The sequence below is a fragment of the Crotalus tigris genome, unplaced genomic scaffold, assembly GCF_016545835.1.
Source record: "Crotalus tigris isolate CLP2741 ecotype Arizona unplaced genomic scaffold, ASM1654583v1 scf7180000024341.3516292, whole genome shotgun sequence".
Taxonomy (NCBI): domain Eukaryota; kingdom Metazoa; phylum Chordata; class Lepidosauria; order Squamata; family Viperidae; genus Crotalus; species Crotalus tigris.
The window spans coordinates 3,357,368-3,381,545 of NW_024100511.1; the positions used below are offsets into that span (position 1 = coordinate 3,357,368).

At 37.1% G+C, this 24,178-nt stretch overlaps 1 protein-coding gene across 19 annotated transcripts in view; it reads right to left on the bottom strand.

The window, feature by feature from the left end:
• The window catches only part of NEK1 (NIMA related kinase 1), a 94,600-nt gene that overhangs the window by 40,271 nt on the left and 30,151 nt on the right, over positions 1-24,178 (bottom strand). For 16 of the 19 annotated variants that reach the window (XR_005554666.1, XR_005554667.1, XR_005554665.1 and 13 more), the window contains 13 exons: positions 22,679-22,738; positions 22,439-22,486; positions 22,255-22,302; positions 22,082-22,156; positions 21,816-21,988; positions 21,602-21,733; positions 16,133-16,235; positions 12,799-12,882; positions 11,005-11,082; positions 5,453-5,548; positions 4,210-4,356; positions 4,002-4,064; positions 3,121-3,352 (listed from right to left, as the gene is read on the bottom strand). Coding sequence is in view for 15 of the 19 variants with exons in the window: in XM_039326473.1 (XP_039182407.1) it covers positions 3,121-3,352; positions 4,002-4,064; positions 4,210-4,356; positions 5,453-5,548; positions 11,005-11,082; positions 12,799-12,882; positions 16,133-16,235; positions 21,602-21,733; positions 21,816-21,988; positions 22,082-22,156; positions 22,255-22,302; positions 22,439-22,486; positions 22,679-22,738 (1,339 nt within the window). In the remaining 4 variants the exon portion in view is untranslated. The remainder of the gene's footprint in view (positions 1-3,120; positions 3,353-4,001; positions 4,065-4,209; positions 4,357-5,452; positions 5,549-11,004; positions 11,083-12,798; positions 12,883-16,132; positions 16,236-21,601; positions 21,734-21,815; positions 21,989-22,081; positions 22,157-22,254; positions 22,303-22,438; positions 22,487-22,678; positions 22,739-24,178) is intronic. The other 3 variants (XM_039326474.1, XM_039326477.1, XM_039326478.1) reach the window with 3 other exon arrangements.

The window sequence follows — 24,178 nt, forward strand, 5'->3', positions numbered from 1 at the left end:
ATTATTTGGGTGAGGAATGTCAAATTTACACAAGCCCAAAACTTAAGGGAGAATTTTTACAAAATGTTTTATAGATGGCACCTTGATCCACAAAAAAATGTCTCGCATGTATCCTGACTTACAGCCTAAATGTTGGAGATGTGGATGTTTGGATGCTACTTATTATCATATCTGGTGGTCGTGAAAAATATAAAAGCTTTTTGGATTAAGATATGGTGGAATATTCAAAGAATTTTTAGAAGGAGGGTAAAATTTACCCCACAATTGTTTTTGTTAGGTATTGTTACTGATTGTGATACTAAAGAGACCACATTGATGTTAAATTTAATTACAGCCGCAAGGTTGTTAGTAGGGCAATGTTGGAAGAAGGAATCTTTGCCTACTTTGCAAGAATGGTTTTTAAAAGTTTCTTGTTTGGCGGAAATGGCAAAGATTTCGGCTTTTTTGAAGGATCAATGTATTAAGGGGTCGCGGCATTAGAAAGGTTGAGAACCACTGTTTTAGATTCTCGCAAGCATCATGGTTCTACTCAGTATTTAGTTGCCTGGAAAGATCTTCCTGCCTCAGAGAACGAGTAAGTTTATAAGAAACATGTTAGAGCCCCTAGGTTGCTCAAGCGCCTTCATGCACGCTATCCTGATAAACCTGATTGATGTGTTTGTTTTTCCTCTCTTTCGTTCCCTATTTTTGTTTTGCAGGTGGATTTGTCATTCTATTAGGGGGACGTATGTCAGACTTCTTCAATGTATTTGCCTGCATATTATTGCTTTGCCTGTGTATTCCTTTTGGGGGGTCTGATTTTCTGGTGGGAGGGGGGCTGTTTGCCTGGGGAATGTATTTGTCAGGCTCTGACTTCCAGTTAGTCAGGCGGCTGCCATGGACGGCTGGGAGATTTGCTCTCTCCCCCCCGTTCACTTTCGCATTGCTGGGGGACCCTGAAAAGGGCCGAAAGTCACCCAAAGAGGCGACCAACAAGGAGGGGCTTTCGCTGGATCACGGGAAAGCAACTCTCCCGTTAGAGCTGGCGATCCCTCCAAACTGGCAGACGAAAGGACCGGCCACAGAAATATGGCTCGTCCCTAGGCTACTAACAGGCGAAGTCACATTACCATCTGGCAACTTCAAAGCAGCGTGGACAGGATTGGGTGAGGTTTGCCTCTCTTACATCCTAATCACTTAATTATCTGCATAAGCTGCTAAAGTACTTTCCTCCCTGTGGTGAGGGAAGGGGGATTTTAGCCCTCCCTCCAGAAACAGCGGCAACTAACCATTCGGGAGTTTAAAACGTTGGAAAAATACTGGGATCCTAATTGGAATTCTATTTCCTAAAATTGGTGGATTATAAGATTTGTAATTTTCTACTCTCTATATATTTTTTCTCTGATTTTTATTCTAATTACTATTGAAGATTTGGGCTTCCCCCCCCTTAAAATAGAGGGGGAGGGAAACTGAAAAGATCCAACTAACTCTGAGACGTAACCTGTTATTCTTTAAGAGAGACTTGTTGACAGCTCTGAAAATAGATAAGATATAAAGCAACCTTGAAGCGCCATCTGCAAGAAATGCAGCTCAGCGTTTATATTTATGAGTTATGAGTTGAGAAAAGGTTAAGTGAAACTTAGAACTATAAATACTAATAATTAAATTAATGGGTTTGTGGTACAAATGCTGGTGGTTTATTTTATTTCATTTTCTCTTTTTTTTCTTTTTCTGGAAAGGAAGAAAGGAAGGAAGTAGAAGGAAGAAAAGAAAAAAAATTATTAGCCCCAAATATGAGATAGGAGACTTAGAAATTGGGATCACTTAAAATCTGGAAATGATAAAGATTAAACGTTAAACTTAAATATCAGTGGGAAATTAAAGTTAAGAAAAACTTACTAGGTTATTGTCTAAAAGATGGAATGTCAAATTAATTAAGATATGTATAGACTGAAGATTATTGGTGAATACTAGAAAGGTATTTTTTGTTTGATTGATAGAATAAGAAATATATTGGTTCGAATATGACAGTAGATATTATGGGGGAAAGAGGGAATTAGTCACTGTAATACTTTGAGATTTGTACTGATGATATTCAAATGTAATGGAATTGCTGTGCTCAGCCACAATGCTACTTTTCGAATATGTAAATGTAATATTGGAAAATTAATAAAAAACTTGGAAGGTGTATTTGTTTGGCTCTGCTCTGTCCTCTTTGAAACGTCCTCCTTTTGTGAGAAAGGAACGTGGCCTGAAAATATCTGCCTTATCTCCAGACAACGGAGTCTGGGACCGTTGGGAAATGAAAGGGAGAGAGACTTTGAGATGGGTACTAAATCGCTAGGTTCTCAAAACAACCTAGCACCTATGGATTGGCCGGATTTCAACCAGACAGTTGGACACTGGGGAGGAGTTCTGAATGGGCATTATGAGGTAACCTTTCGAGCGTAAATTCTTCAGACCTTGCTTTGCTGTATTGCTATCACTCTCAATAAAGGTTCCTTTTGAAACAATGTCCATTTCAAAAATTCTGCTTTCTTGGGAGATCTAGTTGAGGCAAACCCTTACATGAAGTGAGGAAACAGGTGATTTAAGTAGTTACTTAAAGTTTATTACAATTATAGATCACTATCAGATGGTATGATTCATGAGTATGCACAGGTTTCTCTAGATGCTGTAACAACACACTGTGGTTATTGTTCTTACTTTTTTGTTTTGAAAACTAGGTTATATTCTTAATAATGCCATATAGCAAGCTAGAAAATTAATGAAAGTAGAATAGAGCTCTAGAAAAAAATAGAAAACTAGTGTAAAGAAAAATGAGATTAGGTTAATAGAACCATCAATAGTGTAATTAAAATGTAAATAATGTTTACTTAATTGTACAAAGTTTTTAAAAAAATGAACAGGATGAAAAGAGCCCTGGACTAAGGCAAAAAATTTGGATCATGTCTTTGCCTTTCTTGAGTGGTAGAAAGATTCACAGTTAAATACTGCAACACGCCTGATCTATTATGCATTGCAATTTGCATAATACATCTGGTGAAATATACACAATCTATGTTAAGTATCATTAGTTACATGGTGGGATAAATATCTACATCTTATTACAAAAGCAATTCGAAAACCAAGGCAATTTACCTTCTGTTCGAGAGAAGGATTCTTCCATTGTTAATTGTGCTAGTGGAACCACAAACTGTGCTCCTGTTTCCCATTTCTTGCGATCAGCTGTAACTGGACATATTACTACTTGTTGGTGATGATTCTTGCCAGCCACAGGGATTTCAGAGATGTCTTCAGGCTCCCTTTTCTCTTTCATATCTTCATGTGTTTTAAGATTTTGATTCAGCCTTCGAAGTATTTCTCGTTTGTTCTAAAAACCAGAAAAATGTTTACTAAAAAAATAAACCTTGCCCAAAAGAAGACAAAGTATTGTTTATCTCTCCTTAAGTTATTTACAAAATAAGTTTCTAGTGTTTGATAGGGGATTACAATGGAGTGATATCCCCAGAACTGACAGCCTCTCTGAGAAAAATATTAAAATAGCTCAAGCCAAATTACCTTTTTTTATTTGATAGACAATGTAGAGCTAGTTGATATATGAAGACAGAAAAATGGCAATTCAAGTTAGAGAGTATACCTACTTTTCTGAAAGACTTGGATTCTTTTAAAAAAAATAGACACGATTTGGATTTCAAAGAACTTGGCTGCTAATGATTCTAAAGAAGTGATATTATGAAATACTTTTTCATATCATAATCCTGTACATTTGGTATATAAAATAACATCTAGTTCTTTAGATAGAAACTAAATGAAATGTTGCTACAGAAAAACCAATAGAGGATTGTAAAAAGAAATTAAAAGAATATTTAAAAAACAATTTAGAATGTTAAGAATGTTAGATTCAAGAATAGTTTGGGATACAAGCAAATCTTTTATTAGAGATTTTATATAACAAAGTGAATTTATAAAAAAAACATTGAAGTGTAAGAATAAAACAAAGTGCATATAATTAAACTTACATGTATAGAAACATCAGGTTTAATATCCCCTAAACCTTCCTGGACAAATACTGCATTTTCATCCTACAAATCCAGATTGAAAATATATGTCAAATACACTGATAGCTATGAGACTGCAAAAGATAATGTTTGTCATTTCATTGTGGGGTAGTGGCAGCAATTTTTATCCAAAACTCTAACATTATTTGCAAATAATGATATTACTTACTACACCCACTTCCTTCAAAGCTGATGTCATTGTGATGATTTGTGGTGAATTGAGCTTTAGTCTAGTAGGAGAACTTTCCTCCTGCTTAGTATGCGTAGGACTTAATTCTGAAGCTCCCACTGGAGTTTTTATCCCTTTGGACACCAGCTGTAATTATAATTCATACACACACATACTACAGTAAGGAAAAATCAACTATAACACAAAAATATAAAGATAGAAACATTTTCATTTCTTCTTCAATGAACAGCTTCATATTTTTTCCCAAATATTACTGATTTTCATTTTTATAATTAAAATACTAAAATACTTTTACGTTTTTTAGTTCTATTCATTTCTATCATTAGGTAAGAGTGATAGTGAAAATCATTCTGCTATTGAAAATTGAGTTATGAAGGTAAAACATTTTGTTGTAGTTAGACAACATAGAAATTAAGAGTTTATTGTTGCCTAGAAAGAACTTCTTTTTCATGCCTCTTTATCTAGTAGAAAACCAAAACAACTTCCCTTTCCTCTACATTTTCTGCACATTCAAGTATTTGGGAAGAGGACAGGTGATGTTAACAGAAATTAAACCAAACATTTATGGGTCTTGGGTATAGGAAATAGGGTATAGGTTCTCCTGCTTGAGTCGGGGGCTGGACTAGAGCAGGGGTCCCCAACCCCTGGTCCATGGACCAGTACTGGGCTGTGGCATGCCAGCAACCAGGCTGCACAAACAAGTAAAGCCCCATCTACGAGATGCAGGCAGCAGACAAAACCACGCATCCTCTGGTCTGCAGAAAAACCTGTCTCCACGGAACCGGTCCCTAGTGCCCAAAAGGTTGGGAACCTCTGGACTACAGGACCTCCAAGATCCCTTCCAGTTCTATTCCACCCTGTCATCTGAACACAATCAATTCAATGATCTGAATAGCACCTGAAATATATCTCAGAGAGGCTTAAAGGGCAAATCACTGAGATGATTATGAAATAAATCAAGAGAGGAATAAAGGCAAAAAAACAGTAGTGCTTAGGAGGAATGTTTCAGTTATGCCTTGCTCAAGGACAGGATGCTCCCTAAGACAATTTTCTGTCCAAGAAGATTCAGTGACCAAAAAGAAAAAAAAGAAAAATATCTAAGTTTTAAGTAGCATAGTACTATGTACACATACTTACTGCACCACAAGACAATACTTAGTTTAAAGCTTCAAAGAAAAATTGCAAGCATATAGAAAGCATCCAATAGGTTAACATTTCTTACATGCTCTTCCCAAGCTTTCCTCTCTCTTTCATATGCGTCTTTTCTCTTTCGTTCTAACTGCTCTTTCAGGACTGCAGCCCGGGCATTTGCTTGTGCCTTGAATGTGATCAAAAAAGTAATTTTTTTAACTAAGAAACCCTATTCCTAATTCTATGGAAATTAATCACCAACTTCATTTCTAAGAATATGATTTTCTATATATTATTTGATATTTATAACTGTTTTAAAAATATTTTTGCACTGAATTTTAACCTATTAGATCCTATTAAATCCCCAAAGCATATCATTACACCTCAGTTTGTAATATGCATATTAAGAGATGTTGCTCTCAAGGTGTCAGTCTTGTCATAAAATAAATCTAGTTCTGGTGTATATTTACTTTATTAGCATTGCAGACATAATTTCTGATATAGGCAGCATACTTTTAACAACAAAGTATTGTATGTACAGGTTAGAGAATGTGCAAATGTGTAAATACAGTTGTTGAAGAAAAAGAAACTAGAGAAGCTGTTAGCTTTGTGCCCTGCTGGTTAATACTACAGATGCATCTTCCTTTATTAGAAATTGATGCTGAACGAAAAAACTAAACACTTGCATCTGGCAAATTTCAAATATAAATGAATAAATACAGACTATATTCTTTCTTCATAATAAACTCTTTTTGTGCCAGTCACTCTACAAAATTTCATTGTTATAATGGATGACAGAGGCTGGCCCAAACCCTGAATTACTCAAATTGTAAGAGTAGACGTTAGGGTTAGATTAGTTAGAAGATTAATTTCCCAGATCTATTACTTGACAGCATTTCTAACATTTCCATAGCCTTAAGAGCAGAGGCTCTCCACTGAGAAAACCAAAGAATTTTAAGTTATCTTGATTTAAAGCAATCCTTAAAGACAAAAGAAACTAACTTACAGGGAAGAAAATTAATTTTAATGAAAAATTGATGAATAGGAACCAAACTGATATTCAAATATAATATGGCATTTTAATATACTGTATTTTGGGGCTCCAACAATGGCTCAAATAAACTTAGTTCAAACAAGTTCAAGAACTTGGTAAGAGAGTAGATTTGAGGACACATAGTTCTTGACTTATGACCACAATTGTTAGACAGTCATTAAGTGAGTCATGCCTGATTTTACAATTTTGTAAATTGTATTTTTGATTTTTGCCACGGTCAGTAAGTAAATCCAATTTCTTCTACTGACTTTATTTGTTAGAAGTCGACTCTGAAGATTACAAATGGTGAGGCAGTGATTAAGTGAATCATGCTTGATTTTACAATTTTGTAAACCAAATATCACATGACTGCAACTATGATAGTGATCTATGACTGCTTGAAACTTACGGTAGGCGGCCTAATACCGGGCTGCAGCCTGTTTGCCACATGGTCCACTAAATGAATGATTATAAGTTGAGGATTACTGGCAACATAAAGAATTTGAGGTATAGGTTAAGCCAGGGGTCCCCAATTTATGGTAGGTGACCTAATACTGGGCCATGGCCTGTTGGCCACTGGCCCAGGGAATAGCTAGTGAGCCCCGCCCCACTTGCGGTAGCAGCCTCATTTGCACAGGCGTGGAGATGTTAGCATTGCCAGCGTCACATGGGCGCACACGGCCCATTTGCGCATGTTTGCGGGCACCAGCACATGTGCTCTGGGCATGCATGCCGCATTTCCACAGGCTCCCGGGTGCCAGCACAAGTGCTATGGGTGCATGTGGCCCACTTGTGCATGCGCGTGCGCTAGCCCCGCTGTCGTGCGCACACCCATTTGCGCATATGGGTGCGGGGCTGCGCACATGCACATTTTCCTGCTGCTCCCTTTCCTTCCGGGCCAAGCCAGAAAGGTTGGGGAACTCTGGGCTAAACTAAGAAAATGTTACAGACTGCAGGAATATAATGAGTTCCCTTTGAAGGAAAAGGGGAATGTGAAGCTACACTGAGCAACACTAGCCCAGTAGCAAGATACAGACTCGATGTTAAAGATGCATGGAACAATAGACTAAGGTATTATTGCATTATTATAAGTATGCACATTCTTAATTGGAGCCTTTTTAATTTTCCCATGTATAGATTTTATGACAGTGCTGAGCAAATACTGGAATATTTTTCTCTGATGTAACAGTTTTCACCTAACGACCATTCAAAGTTATCACGGATCTCCCTAAAACTACTTAAGACCCAGTTCTGGAGTTCTGATGGTTACCTCCACCCCCTACCCCCAAGGTCATGCAATTGAATTTTGGATGCTTGGTAACCAATTCACATTTATGCTGGTTTGCAGCATCCCACTTTATTTATTTATATTTATTTAGAAAATTTATTTGCCGCCCATCTCATATCCAATGACTCTGGGTGGCTTACAGCATAAAACATTAAAGAAGACTTTAAAACAGACAGGACACACAGCAAATAAAATCATTCATAATTATAAACCATTAAAACCAGATCGGAAAGGCGGAAGCTGGACAAACAAGTGGTGGGAAGATGGGATTAGGTTTTAATTAATCAACCATCTCCAGTATGAAGTCCCCTGTTGGGTACCCAAGCCATCTTACAGAGTCAAGTCTTGAGGCTCTTTTGAAATGATTGGAGGGTGGGAGACTACTTCACCTTACGTGGTAGAATATTCCAGAGGGCAGAAGCCATGGCAAAGAAGGCTCTTTTCTTGGAGCCTGCCAGCTGAAATTCCTTGGTTGATAGGATCCGCAGCATGACCCCTCTGCCGGTGTGGGCCAGTCCCATTGGGGTGAGACAGTTCTTCAAGTAGCCATGCCATACAGGATTGTACAATATCTTGAATTGTACTTGGAAGCAGACTGGCAACCAGTGCAGCTTGCGAAGCAGTGGTGTAATATGGACCACTATAGGGGCCCTAAAACTGCCTGCGCTGCTGCACTCTGCACCAGCTGTATCTTCTCAATGCTCTTTAAGGGTAGCCCCATATAGAACTCATTGCAACAATCCAAACATGAGATAACTAGGATTCGAGTAACTGAGTGCAGGGACTACTGACCCAGGAAAGGCTGCAACTGGTGCACAAAATGAAAATGTGCAAAGGTTCTCCTAGCTGCAACTGCCACCTGCTCTTCGAACAGGAGTAAAAAGTCCAGGAAAACCCCTAAGTTATGGACAGGTTCTGTCTGGGATAGTGCAACCCCATCCAGAACTAAAGTCCTAGATCTTGGAGCTCCATGCACCGAAGCTACTTGGTCTTGCCAGGGTTCACCCAAAGCCTGTTGTCCACCATCCAGGCCCCCACAGCCTACAGGCACCACAAGAGGGCAGCCATGGCATCATTTAAGTCATCAGAGGTGGAGATATATTGCTATTGCTATATGCTAGTATTCTGCCTTAGTTATATGTCCCTCTTTCCCCTTTTTTCCACTCTCAAGTTTCCTCTTTTTGCTGTGTTCAAAATGGACAATGATTAATACTTGTATGTAACATATGTTTGGGCATAGGTATCTTGTGTATGTATATGTAGATATATACTTTCTTTTGAAAACAGGCAACAGAACTCCATTTTTAATGTGACCCACAGTGCTCACAGTAAAAAAATGACAATAAAGGTTATCTTATCTTATACTTGTCCTTTTTGTCATTCAGTTTATCAGAGAGTTCTTTGTACAACCATGCTGGTTTCTTCTTGGATTTTTTTCTTTTTCATTGGTATTGTGCTGGACTGGGCTTTTATAATCATATTTTTCAGAGTTTCCCAAGCTTCTTGAGTTGTTCTTTCCTTTAAGATTTTCTTCCATGGTATCCTTCCAAAGCTCTAAGTTTGTTGAAATCAGCTCTTTTAAAGTCTAAGACACTGGTTTGATTATGTTCTATTACTTGTGTCTGCATTATGTTAAATTCTAATATGACATAGTCACTCTCCCCCAAGGTTCCTGCAATTTCAACCCCCTCTATCATTTGTTAATAAAAATTAGGTCCAGTATAGCTGTCCCTCTAGTTTCCTCCTTTATCTTTTGGATGACAAAGTTCTCAATTAGGTTGGTCAGGATCCTGTTTAATCTCCAAGATGCAGAGTTTGTCTCCCAGTTGATGTCAGGGTAGCTAAAGTTCGCCATTACTACTGTGGTGTGTTTCCTATATACATTTGTTAACTGATTAGCAAAAAGTTTATCTATTTCTTCTGCTTGGTTGGGTGGCCTGTAGCATACACCTACAGCAATGTCATTCTTTTTTTTCTTTTATATTAACTCATATGCATTCTAGGAGGCTTTCATCATTGGTTTTATGCATTTCTGTAGAAATGTAGCAATCTCTTACGTATAATGCAATTCCACCTCCTCTTTTGTTAGGTCTGTTTATAGATCTAATAATTTATATCCTTCCACCAGTACATTCCAGTCATGAGTTTCATCCCATCAAGTTTCGTAATGGCAACTATATCATAATTGCGCTTGTGTACTAATCCTTCAAGTTCACCCTGTTTGTTCCCCAAACTTTGAGTGTTGATTATAATCATGAGTCCTTTATGGCTGATCTGGGGTATGCTTCCTACATCTCCTAGTTTGCATCTGAATTTTTCTTCCTTCCCATTACTTCTACCTTGTTTGATTGGTTGTTTTGGGATTTATGCTTGGGATTAGGACCTAAAGTTTTGTCACCCTCCACTCTGTTTTAGTTCAAAGCCCTTTAGAAAAGCTGGGGCAGCTATTTTCCAAGTACATTCTTCCTAGTTCTTGTGAGGTGGAGCCCATCCCTTGCCAGAAGCCCTTCTTGTACGTAATCTAAAGTTCTCTTGAAATTTGTCATGGTCACATAGCAACCCACTTAATAACCATCATTACTTATGATGAAAATTCCAGGCTCAATTACAGTCATAAGTTGAGAACTACCTGTACTTTACTAATAATCTAAGGCAGACATGTCAAACGGATGCGGCCCGCGAAATGGTTTCATGAGGCCCGTGAACCCATCCTGGAAACAGTGTGAGAACGGCCCCTGCTTCCTTGGCCCTGGCCCAGGCTGGCCGGGAGCCAACGTACAATTTTGTGGTGGCTATCTATGCTGAAATGCATTCAGTCTTAGCTCCGCAAGGCCGTCCAGAAACAGTGAGGAACCAGCCCCTGCTGCACTGGCCCCGCCCCCTGGGTGCATGCTGGGGAGGTGTCACCCTTTGTGAGGAATAAAGAAATGGACCATGCCTTGGCGCTTGCCCCAGTCCCACCCCCTTCTGCCAGAGACCCTCAGATTTGTCCCACTTCTGCCCAGGCCCCCACAGGCACCCTTGACACGAACAATGTAGAGCTGGCCTTGCCCAACCTGTAGGCCACACCCACTCCATCCACGCTCACCCAGTAGGCTGCACCCACCTTGGCTACACCCACCTGGCTCCCCAAGGGCAACCGCAATGCTGATGTGGCCCTCAATGAAATTGAGTTTGACACCCCTGATCTAAGGGCTCTGGCCGTTGTTTTTTTTTGGAAATTATTAACATGCACTTGTCATTCCTACTTGTAAACTCCATATGATAACTGCATCCTACCATTTCAACTTAGCTATTTTTCTCCTTTATTTTTCACTATTACCTTTAATGCTTCAATTTTTTTACGCCTTAATTCTGTTTCTTCATTTATTTCATGGACAGAAGTACCACTGTTTTCATTCTGAAAAATTGTTTTTCAAAAAAAAATATATCAGTTTTTTAATGGTGATTGTAACAACAGAAAAATAACAATATAACCGAACTACATTTCAAATCAAAGTAAGATTCTTTCTATTTTAATAAAGAGAGAAATGCCTTTATTTAAAAAGATCAGAACTTTTTTGGTTATAATAAAACATAACGGGTGGAAACTAACCAAAGAGAGAAGCAACCTAGAACTAAGAAGAAACTTCCTGACAGTTAGAACAATTAACCAGTGGCACAACCTGCCTCCAGAAGTGGTGAATGCATCAACACTGGAAGTTTTCAAGAAGAAACTGGACAGCCATTTGTCCGAAATGGTATAGGATTTCCTTCCTGAGCAGGGGATTGGACTACATGACCTCCAAGGTCCCTCCCAACTTTATTACTACTACTACTACTACTACTACTACTACTACTACTACTACTATTATTATTATCTTATATAACATGGAACCACTCTGGATAGAAATGTCTAAAAATAAAAATGTCCCCAAACCAGATTATATAGACAAGGGAAATGGCAGGTCAAATATTAACATCCTACTCACAGATTTCCAAACTACTGCATAATAACTGCAATAGTGACCTCTCTGTAAGATAATTCAGGGATACAGTATTTAGATTATATTTCTACTTCTGAATGAAATAGAACATAGTTTATGTAGCAGGCCAGCAATATAAAAGTATTGTTACTTGCACTGATTGATATTCATTTTGCTAGCAGCTTCTACAGATTACCAAATTAGTAATTTAGCTATATACATATCCAGGCTATTTTTTTCACTTAGCTGTTGGAATCTCCCAACTGCTAGATTCACTCAACCCCAAAACAATCTATTTTTGATTAAAGCTAATTGTCCAGATATGAAATCTTATCTATGCATATGCACAGTGAACCAATGTAAAACTATTATTGAACCAGAAAGCAACTAAAAAATTTTCTACAGTATCATTAAAAGCTTTTGACAGTGTGGAAAGAGAGTTTATATGTAGTCACAGATCCTCCTACATAGTTAGAGATATTTTTCTCTATGTTCCCCAAACTTATGAAAATTAGTTTATTTGCTAACATGGAAGGTTAAAATTCATACTGCCTGAAAATAGCAGTTATTTTAAGATACAACCATGGAATTCTAGTTCACATGTGTTTATGTATAGTTACTCTATGAGACAAAGCTGATCTCATCAGAACTAAGCAGGGATAGGCTCGACTAGTACTTGGATGCAGGCTATATATTAGACTGGGAGGAGACAATACTACATGGAGATATCAGTGAAATCAAAAGAAGTCATGCTCAGATTTCACTTTTTTTTAGTTTCAGCTAAAAGGTGAAGTAGTTTGCTGTATAGATTACAGGATTCAGTACTGAGCATGTTCCATAAAACTGTTGATTTATGTCACTAATAATCTAAAGCAGAAGTGGGCCACTATTTTTCAAGTGTTGCATTCTCTCAGAGATAGCCCCTGGGAGACTGCACAGTGAATGGGGACACCTCTTCCCCCCCCCCCCAATACCCTGTTCTTTCTGAATGAATAGACTTCACAGAATAAGCAGAAGCACAAAACACAGACGTCCAGGGGCTTGAATTAATTTCTTATGCAGAGATTTTGAAATTAACCCAAAAAGACATAAAAGATCACGAGCCACTGCAAATGCTTACACTTAGTCTAAATAAAAGGAAAATAACTTGCCTTTTCTCCACGAAGTTTTGCTTTTATTTGTTGACGTTCATTAAAGTTTAGAAGTCTAATTTGCCTCAGTCTTGCCAAGTATTCCTGAAAGATAATAAAAAGAGACCTTTCTGCTTGAGGAAAGTTTCAACAATGCTGATTCTTTCAAATTCCAATGGAGAATCTTTCAAATTTCACAAACTAGTCATGTGACAATTCTGTTTTGGAAGGGAAGCAAATTCGGCAGTCATGTCATCGATGTATCATGAAATGTGGTTAATAACTATTAAAAGAGATGAGATTTGATTTTGTTTCAAGAGAAAATGAATTACTTTTTTCTGGTGACAGAATTTATGTAACAAATTCAAAAATTTGTCAAAGGGCTATCTCTAGTTGTCTGTTCATACTAATTAAAACTCTAAAGAAGCCCTTTTTTAATTATACATCCATGCAGAAAAAAATGAGGCATCAAATGGGATTCTATGTATGCAATGAAGGCAGAAAACATGCAGGAAGCATACCTCTTCCTCCTTGTTTCTGGCTTTCCTTCCTCTTGAAGAAATGGACCTGCCTCCATAGATAGCTGTCAGGTTTTGCACTGTGTCCTGTTCACCATTTATTGTATTAAATTCAATAATAGCTAGGGCCATCATATTATCTAGTCTTACATCAATCAACATTTGATCATTATCAATGAATAAAAAAGTTAAAGAAAAAATGCATTCTTAAACAATCACCAAATTTCTTCCATTTCTTTCTTGCTGAGTATCTTCTAGTTATTTCCTTTAAAATTGTAAACTCAATAGATATATTTGCTGAATGCTAATATTTGCTTCTCAAAAAAAAATCTCACCATAACTTATTGAAAATGTTTCAACTATAATTTCAAAATCTTTTCAGAATTCCTATTCATAACATAAATACATACCATAGCAATAGAATATTATACATAATATGATGGTAAAGTTTGGAAATATTTTGAATAAAATGTACATATAATTTAATTTGGTGAAATTATCATTTTTTCTGAATTGCTCATTTAATCAGATTATTGCTTTCTGTATCATATTCATTTTTCTGATCCATGTGGTGAACCCCCTTTCCTATTTCGTAAAAAGCAATAAAATTTTAATCTTTTGATAGCTTGATCAGGACTCAAATCTCAACAAATATTTCTTCACTCATAGATGAAATAGTATAAAAAGAATCTTTACTTCCTATCAGCAAAGGTAATTAGATCATTTGGTTTCCCCGCCCCTAAATATAAACATGAAGATAAGTTCACAAAATTGAGTTTTTCATATCCCCTTTTAGCCCTAATAATGCATGCTTCAAAAGTATTTTTATGAGAGAGAGAGTTCTGTGCAGTGCAGAGCAAAAATGTTGTTTACATATGTTGGTACTAATTTGCAGAGCAGCAATTACATTGTCAGACTATTCCTGTTCTCTTACCATATATTAATTGAAAACAACTTAATTTACTGCTAGGGTTATCAATGAGAAAATCTTACCCAATGCAAAATTGTAGCCTTATTACGCAGAGGATTATGTTCACATGAATGCTAGCAAAAGGCATCCTACAAATATATTTTTTCTTTACTCTGTCCTACCCCAAAATGTTTTATATGTTCTTCCGCTAAATACAAAATATCTGATTTTGAAAAATTCTTCTTATGGAGGTTTTTAGAGCAGATCACCAATCTCATTGCACTCCACAGATAGCAGATGCACAACTTCAAGCTAAGCCTTAGTAAAACTGATGGTAATTCATTCCAACCTGCTAATAATGCCAGAATTTTCAAGGTGTTAGGTTGAAGGGATAAAAAGTTACCTTAAAGTAAGATAAATTATGGAAATTCAGATAACTGTGGCTAAATTATTAAAGCTGATCATTTCATTTTTCCCCACTGTACTCTAAAGATATAGTCATATATACTCATTTGTGCATATGTAAGAGTACATATGATTGCCACCAAGTATTTCTCACATGTTTATAGTCATTTGTAACACCTATTGAAATTGGCTAAAAAGAGAAAATGATATTCTTTTTTGGTTTATTACATTCCCCTCTGAAAGCTAGGCCTGGCCTTCAGAGTTAGTTTAAATCTGCTAACAATTATTATAAAACATCAATAAATGTCTATAAAATGTAATGGATGTATTGCAGAGGAATTGTGATATTAAACAAAATGCTCTTAATGAAGGAGAAAACTAGTAGGAAAAGTTTTTGAAGTTTTCATTTAAATACTGAACTGTAAATTAAAATTAAATTAAAAACTGTGAACCATCTAACCCGCTGTCCTGTTTTGTCTATTTCCATATCAGGCATTATACTGAACTACAATAAATTCAGAACAGAAAGTTGATTCATGAAGGAATCAGGAGAGAAAGATAACAAAGATCAAATTAAAATACGGTATAGTGTAATGAAGTTTCAAATAAGATAAACAAGCCCCAGACATCAATGCTTATCCTTACTTCTTTTAAATATAAAGAATGGTAGAAGATTCTGCTTGCAATTCCAGGCAAATCAAAGTTCTCCATAAGTGGTTCAAAAGTAAAAACTTCTGGTTCCCTTTTTATATCCCAAAGAAGGAAAATAGGGGAGAAGCTTACCATGATTTGTTCATATAGTAGGAAGCCATGGCTTTCACATGAACAGCCCAATAATTATATACATAATTATGTATAAAATAGTACAGCATGTTAACTAGAATAACTAGGTAATAGGTTATAGACTGCTAAAATAACATCAGCTATGCAGCTGTACTTTGGAATAATCTATTTTAGGTATGTTAAAGAAAGCCAAGATCCATATATATTGGAGAATTTCTTTTTTCTACTTTAATTTTCCATCATTCCCTTAAGTTTTAGTGTATCATTTAAAAAGTGATTTAATTAAAAGGAAATTATTAGGAAAAGCAAGAATGTTTGTTTGCCCAAATTTTAAAACTAATTTACAACTCAATTTGATTAATCAGAAGTCAGGAAATTATTCTCAAGGAAATATGTGCAGACATACATGACTGCATTTTAAAATTTACGTTAGGATTTATGACTATTACTGCCATATGAACTGCAAACTACAGTCACTCTGTATTTTCTTTAAATAAAAAGGAAGATGCAAAAGATAAATAGAAATAAAATAGTTTTTGACAATAAGTAATATTAAAATACAAACAATTTTATTTATATTTCCTAGACTGTTTAAGCAAGATTCTAAGATGTAATTACATTTGTCTTGACATAAAAGTTAATAGATTTTAATAGATAATAAAAGATTAAGTAGATAAAAGAGTTAACAATGAAAAAGATACTTCAAATGCCTGCACAGTAGAATGCCAACATTTCATACCATATGTCCTTCCGCACGGGCTTTGTTTTGCATGGCTTCTCGCTTCCGTTGCCAGAATTCTTCAACTTGTTTAGCTCTCTCTGCAGCTATCCATCCTTTTTGCCTGAGTATAATATAAAGTTGAATGTATTAATACATCTTAATATATCTAAAAGTAATTTCAAAGAGGAGAAGTGAGCATTATGTATGTTTGCTGTCTTGAATTACTTATAAAAACAATAAAGACAGAGTAGAATTCCAATAAACTATTTTAATATGAAATATGAAATTTAATATGAAACTGTATTTATATGAGGAATGGTTACAAATATACGGAAGGAAGTCACTGTGATTGTTAATTGGTTCCATTCAAGTTGAGCTGCTACATGTTAAGTGCTGGTCCTCTATTTTAATTCAATCTTTTCTGATTAGTGGTGCTGATTAACATTACTGTTGTCCTTACATTTAAAATGTTATATTGCTCATTAACCTGCAGAATTTTCAGCACAAGGTGTAGCATATATGTTTAAAAAGTTATTTAGCAGTCAATGCAGTACAATTCGGATATAAGAATATTCCCAAACTATTTTCAGCCTACTACTGAAACAATTGACATATGGTTTTTCCATTATAAGTAGGAGGGGAAAAGAGAAAAATGCCTTAGTGTTATCATGGCCTTCAAAATTAAGAAAACAAGGAATAATTAAATATTTCCTAATATTTTCTTTTAAAATGATATATAAACTACAGATAGTCCTTGACTTACAACAGTTCATTTAGCGACTGTTCAAAGTTACAACGGCACTGAAAAAAGTGACTTATGACCATTTTTCACATTAATGACTGTTGCAGCATTCCCATGATCATGTGATTTACATTTGGATGCTTGACAACTGATTCACATTTATGACAGTTGCAGTGTCCCAGGATCATGTGATCACCTTTTGCAACCTTCTGATAAGCAAAGTCAATGGGGAAATGATATTCACTTAACAACCATATTACTAATTTAATGACTGCAGTGATTCACTTAACAAATGTGGCAAGAAAAGTCGTAAAATGGGGCAAAACTTACAACAAATTTTTCACTTAGCAATATAACTTTTGGGCTCAACTATGGTTGTAAGTTGAGGACTATCTGTAGTTAAGAAATTATATAGTGACACTTAGGTTTTAGTTCCTAGAATGATTTCTAATGCCATATGCAGGACAGTTTAGACTATCAGATCACTGCATTTTATATACCAGAGAACAAGCTAAAGAGGTCTCAAATGAAAGAACAAAAATGCAGATCATCCTGCAAGCGACCCTGACTCAACAGAAGAAATAATTAGTCCTTCTTTTTTCAGGACTTTGCTTTCACTTTTTGCTTTGAGGTTGTTGGATCATTTCCTATCCTCTGTCAGGCCTCAAAATACTGGAAGTAGGGTAGACATTGGTAATAGCATACACTATTTATAAGTTTTATTTTCTTCTAGTATTTCCATGTTTTTATTCTAGGAAAAACAGATTTCCACTGTTTTAATATTTCTGGACATTTTAAAATCTCCCTATTTTTGAAACTGATGAATTTCAACTTTCATTAGACTAACTAGCATGCCAATCAACAGGAATATGAAGATTTAGAGCCACTTTTTGCACGTGTGCACATACACACACATGCGCACACACAAACACTCACCAACTCTGTATGAAGAGACATATCTGCATAGAACTATTATTCATTAAAGGTTTTAGACTGCAATGAATACTGAATTTTTACACTTGTGAAATTGCTTAGGAGAAATTTAAGTGATAATATGTTTATTATTAACATACTAAAACTAGTTAGAAATATACCACTAGGATATTATGATATAATGAAAAGGGAGTTTCAAAATTAAAACCAGCAACATTCCATCTATGTAAATAAAAACTTATGTTCCTCAGAATCTCATTCTAATAACATCTCCTGCTGCCACATAGGAGGAGCCAGAGGGGAAAAAGGAGCTATCCTAATTTTCCAAGACAAGTATATGAGTTCTATGGGTAATAGAAATATAAATACTAGACTAAAACAAAGAAGCTCTCTCCATTCGATGCATTTTGAAAAATTTAAAATGGAATATATTAAAACCGAATTATTGGAAGTTAGCAATTGAGCATAGCATTATTTATAAACATGTGTTCTGTCTTTTAATTATATCACATACTACACATTTTAAAATGGTTAGCAAGCATTGTAAAATATAAAAAGGGAGGTGGAAACTGTTCTACTAACAATATTCATTGATGAACTCACCACATTGAATTTAATCCAGTGAAAATTAATTTTTTACAACACTTTATTTTCAATGGTAATTACCCATAACCAGCATTGTAATATTGTTGCCTTCAAAATTACTTAAATTTTAAACACTAAGTGTACTAAATGGAAACAATACTATTAACTAATAATGCTGGGTAATATTGGGTAAGGTTTAAAAACTCCTATACTAGCTGCTTGGGGGGGGGGGGAGAAATCTTCCCAGGATTCCTTCACAAGTGCCTTTCTATATTGGATTGTTCTTGTATTATATATATAGTACTAAAACTCTTGTGTCTGTAACCTTTAACTGGATGAAACAATGCATCACAGTGCAACAACTTCTGAGCCAATGTACCTCAAAAGTGCTAACTTAGAGAATGTGTCCAAAATCTGGGTGCCATGTCTCCCATGGGATTGAAACTTGACCACCCAGATGTTCAGTGGACCAGTACCACCCAGATGTTCAATGGACTAGTACCACCCTAGCCCTTTGGAGGCTAAGTAGACTGGCTCTTCCTTTGGTTTCGGAGATCAGGTAGACTGGTCCCGCCCTAGCCTTCTGGAAGTTATACAGACCAGGGGTGTCAAACGCAATTTTATTTAGGGCCGCATCAGCACTGCGGTTGCCCTTGGGGGGGTGGGGGGGTGGCCAGGGTGGGTGTGGCCTACTGGGTGGGCGTGGATGGAGTAAGTGTGGCCTATGGGGAGGGCGTGGCCAGCTCTACATCGTTCGCATCAATGGTGTCTGTGAGGGCCTGGGCAGGAGTGGGACAGATCTGAGGGTCTCTGGCAGAAGGGGGTGGGACCAGGGCAAGTGCCAAGGCATGGTCTACTGGAGGAGCCTCACTGTTCTTCTCAGGCCATGTGGGAGGGGCTGGATGGTGGTGCCCAGCCTGGCCCTCGAGCACCCACGGCACCAAGCCCAGCCCCACTCCTCAAGGGGGAGCCCAGCTGCACTTACCTCCTCCTCAAGGCTGCTGCTGCTGTGCTTGCTCTCCTTAGCCAGATTGTTCATGATGGGTACGAGGGCAAAGTCAGAGGGAGACCCATTCCTTCTCCATGGGAGGAGACCTGGCTTTGGCAATAGGATGGGAGACCCCCAGGATAGGCCAGGAGGAGGGGGCAAGGGGATGATGAAAGGGCAGCAGGGCAGGACTAAGTTAAGGCAGGACTTCCCTCAGACCCTCCCTCTCCTTCTTTCCTTCCTAAGTACAGAGTGGTGGGAAAATATTTGAGACGAGGAAGGGAGAAAAACAGGCAAGAAACGCAGCTGGGAGGTGTCATCCTTCGTGAGGAATGAAGAAGTGCACCATCGCCTGGAAATGGCCAGCACATGGCCCTCACCTACTTCACATATCTGGCTTGGTGTGCTCTGGGGGGAGGGGATGCCATGAGCAGCGTGAGAGTCAATGTTACCTGCACAATGCTACCCAGCCCCAGCCTGTCTGGTTTCGGCAGGCAGCGAGGCGCTCCTCTCACAGCACCGAGAGGCTGAGCCAGGCAGCGCGAATCTGAAAAGCGTGATGCCGACCAGCTCCCAGCCTGCCCAGTCTCAGCAGGCAGCGGGGCACTCTCCTCACAGTGCTGAGAGGTTGAGCTGAGTGGTGTGAAGCTCGCCAGCTTTGTACCTTGCTGCCTGCTGAAAATGGACAGGCTGGGGGCTAGGCAGCATTGCACTTCTCATCAGATTTGCGTCAGCTGGCTCAGCCTCTCAGCGCTGTGAGGAGAGCACCCAGCTGCCTGCCGAAACCCCTCCCCCAGAGCCCATCAAGCCATATATGTGAAGTACGCCAGGGCCATTTGCTGGCCACTTCCAGGCGATGGTGCAATTCTTCATTCCTCACAAAGGGTGATACCTCCCCAGCATGCACCCCGGAGGCAGTGCTGATGCGGCAGGGGCTGGTTCCTCACTGTTTCCAGATGGCCTTGTGGAGCTAAGACTGAATGCGTTTCAGCATAGATGGCCACCACAAAATTGTACATTGGCTCCCTCCCGGCCGGCCTGGGCCAGGGCCAAGGCAAAGGCAGCAGGGACCATTCCCTCACTATTTCCAGGATGGCTTCGCGGGCCACATGAAACCACTTCACAGGCCGCATCCGGCCCCCAGGCCTTGTGTTTGACATGTCTGATATAGACCAATCACACCATCACCTACTGAGGGGAAATCAGTCAAACTGGAAGGAAGTTGGAAGCTGCTCCCTCTCCTACTCTTTCTTAGTTATTCTGTTTCTGTTTAGGTAAATATCTCTGAAACAATAACCCAATGGTTCAAGGGTTGTCTAGTAATCTTTTAAAGAGATTTTTCTTTGAATCCTTTCATATCGGAGATGAGGCCCATAGTCATCAATATTTGGATGAAGTTGATTTATTGTTAATTCTGAAATACTTACCTTGGTAGACTAGTAAGCACGTAAACAAATTTTAAGATGAAGTGAGAGTCTTTGTATTTTTTTATATGTTCAATGTTTCATATGTTTTAATGTAGGGATGTCTGTATTCTTTTACTTTAGGTATTATTGTTTTATTAATACTATTTTGTTATTTTAGTTTCTATTATTATCTCATAAATATTTTGAAATACTTATGATTATTTAGTGGGCTCCACATTGCTACATAAATATCCAGGTTGCAAAAATTAATTTTACGTTACCCTGTTGCTTTCAGATACCAATCTTGCTACAGGATACAATGTTGCCATATAATGTTACCTCCTTTGTCATATTATAGTCTTGATATAGTCTTCTGCATACTAACCTCTTGTGTTCCCTATACCTATCAAACACACCTATCCATTCTTTTATATTGTTTTTGCATACACTGTTTTTAATTCATGTATCTTTTATATCTTCTAGCTTTTTATAATTTTTTAAATTTTTATTTTTACTCTAATCTATGTGCTTTTTGAATGACTGTACTCCACTTATTTATGCTGTTTTATAATCATAATAAAGATTTGATAGTAGGCTGCCCAGCTGAACATAATTCTGCATGGCTTCACAAAATTAAAGAATAATGTTGAAATGTAATGTAAAAATTGTAGATTAATGGGTGAAATAGAGCATGGTATCTTTAGAAGCAATGTGTGAAGCATGAATAATTAATATATAATTAATTCAGGTATCCTTTTGAGCACCCACGTCTGTGATTCTCAGTACATTAAGTGTTTCTTCATTTACATACATACGCAGGACATGTACTCAACCTGTTTGCATTGGCTTGTCTGGAGACCTCCTCCAATCTTTTCATTCCTTTCCTAATAGCATCAGCATCAGATGAATGATGGTAAGCTGCAGGGCCATTATGAATTCCTGCATGAACTCCAGTTGGAGATCCTCTGTAGATAAACATGCACAGTAATTTTCAGCATCTTAGGCCAGAATTACATGTTATGAATTTTTTAATGAAGGTAGACATACCGTTGACTAGGCTCTAGACCAGGCTTTTCATTCAACTTTACATCTTTTCCTTCTGTTTTAAGATTTTCTTTTTGTTGTTGTATCTGATCAAAAATAGCATGATAGTGTTCATATGGTCCTCGACCAGGAACAGGTAAAGGCACAATAGCTCCTCCCCCACCAAAATATTGAGCCTATGAATGTAAAAAATAGTTCTTGTTTACTCATCTTCACATTTATAGTAACTAGAAAAAATAATTTCATATAAAAAGGTGGGAAATTCCAACCTTGATTTCACTACTTCCACCTATGCTGAGAACATTTCTCCATCCTTGCTCTCTGGCTCTGTTTATTCGTTCCATCTGGAGAAAAGGAGGAAAAATTAAAGCTAGACTTTGGAATCCAATGGAAGTTCTGAAAACTGAATTTCATAATTAATGTTTAAAGTCCAACATTTTACCCTTTCCTTTTCAAGTCTTCTCATTTGCTCAACCTTCATATAACTGATCTAAAAATTAATAATTTTTTAATTAGTAGCAATCTAACTTATTTAATACCCCCAATTAATCATAAGAATGTTGCCAATTTGTACAATCTGTCAAAACAAACAAGCAAACCCAGAAATAGTAAAGCTTTCAATTTACCTGCTCACGCTGTTGTTTTTCCTCCAGCCTTTTCTTTTTAATTGCTTCCTGAAAAATGGAAAGTGATTTAAACTATGAATTATTAACGTATTTCTGATTAGGATAGTAATGACACAAGGTATATTCACGTTTATAAATTGGAAATATTCTATTGTAAGGAAATAAGAAGGAAAGATTTTAAGATTTATTTATTGCTTTTAAAAGCTTCTTGCCTAATTTCCTGTTTCCTTGTCTATATACCTCAAACATTTTCCTCCTTTCGTCTAGTAGTTTCCCTTTCTTCAATGGAGGTGGGGGGCCCTGAATAAAAAGTGAAACTGCAAATTAGCAAGAACTTACATATTGTATACTGAGAATATGAAATCAATAATTTAAAATTAAACTTGACAATTATTGCTTTGGGCCTGATGCATATTTACTAATAAATAGATTAACTTTTCACAGATAAATTAGTACAGGACTATATTTTACAAAGTCATCTATATGTTTAGTTCTTAATGCTTTATTACTTTAATGTTATTTTAAATAGTAACTTATTATATTCCTCAATTATCTGTTAAATGTAATAAAAAAGATGGACAGTTGTATTTCACAAATTAAATATTAACAATTACTCCCTCAGATATGTAGGAGTATATGTAGTCTTTGACTTACAACCAGTTGCTTAGAAACCATTCAAAATTATGACGGACCTCTGCAGAGCTACTTACAATCTGGATCTGACATTTCAACAGCTAGGCTCCCCCAGTCACATGCCACATTTTGGGACTTGACTGTATTTATGGTCATTTGCAGCATCCTACAGTCACACAACTTACGATTCCTCTGTAGAAAACTGATGTTTACTTCCAGGTTCTGGCAAAAAATGCCCATTGTGGACAATGGATTTGCTTAACAACCATAGCATTCCCTTAACAATCATCTCATTTGCTTAAATTGGTTAAATTGGGCATAATATGGTGACCCCTTAACAACTGGCATGACCGTAATTCCGGGCTTAACTTTAGTCATAATCCAAGGATTACTTGTACTTGCATTTTTAATAATAGGCAATAAATCTTATAAAATGAGTAGCTTGCTTTCCTAAGCAATATTTATTTAAGACCATATTCTACAGTTTACAGATTAAAAAAAATAACAAATAACAAATGGTTCTATCATTTTTTTTTTAAAAAAAAAAACCTTATAAGAGCCATGACATTTTTCTAAAATGTTGTTAAATAGAGATTACCATAGGTTTGCAAAAGTCAGCACTGAATCTATGTAAAGGTTTAACACAAAAGAAAGTACAGTGCGTGTGAATATATAGAATATATAGAAAGTGTTGTTAATACAACATTCTATTTCCACATGACTGAAAACAGAATTTAAAAAATCCTGATAATTAGGAAATATAATAAGCTCTCATTTCAGAATGAATATATATATTCATTATATATATGTTTTCTGAGGTTTTCGCGGGTATTTGTATGTAGGTCTTTGGTTGTTCGGGTTTTCTCCCACGTAAAATTGGAAGTGTCTTGGCGACGTTTCGACAAAGTCTCATTCGTCATCTTCAGGCTGGTGCTTTCGGCTTCGTGCTTCTAGGAGCAATGTGTGATTGTAGCTGTTTCCTCCTTTTAACTGCCAATGGGGGTATGAACTGATTGGGTCAGAGCTTGGCTGTGTTCTGACTGGATGGAGGTGTGTTCTGATTGGTTAGGAGCTTGGCTGTGCTCTGATTGGCTGGGGGGTTGGCTG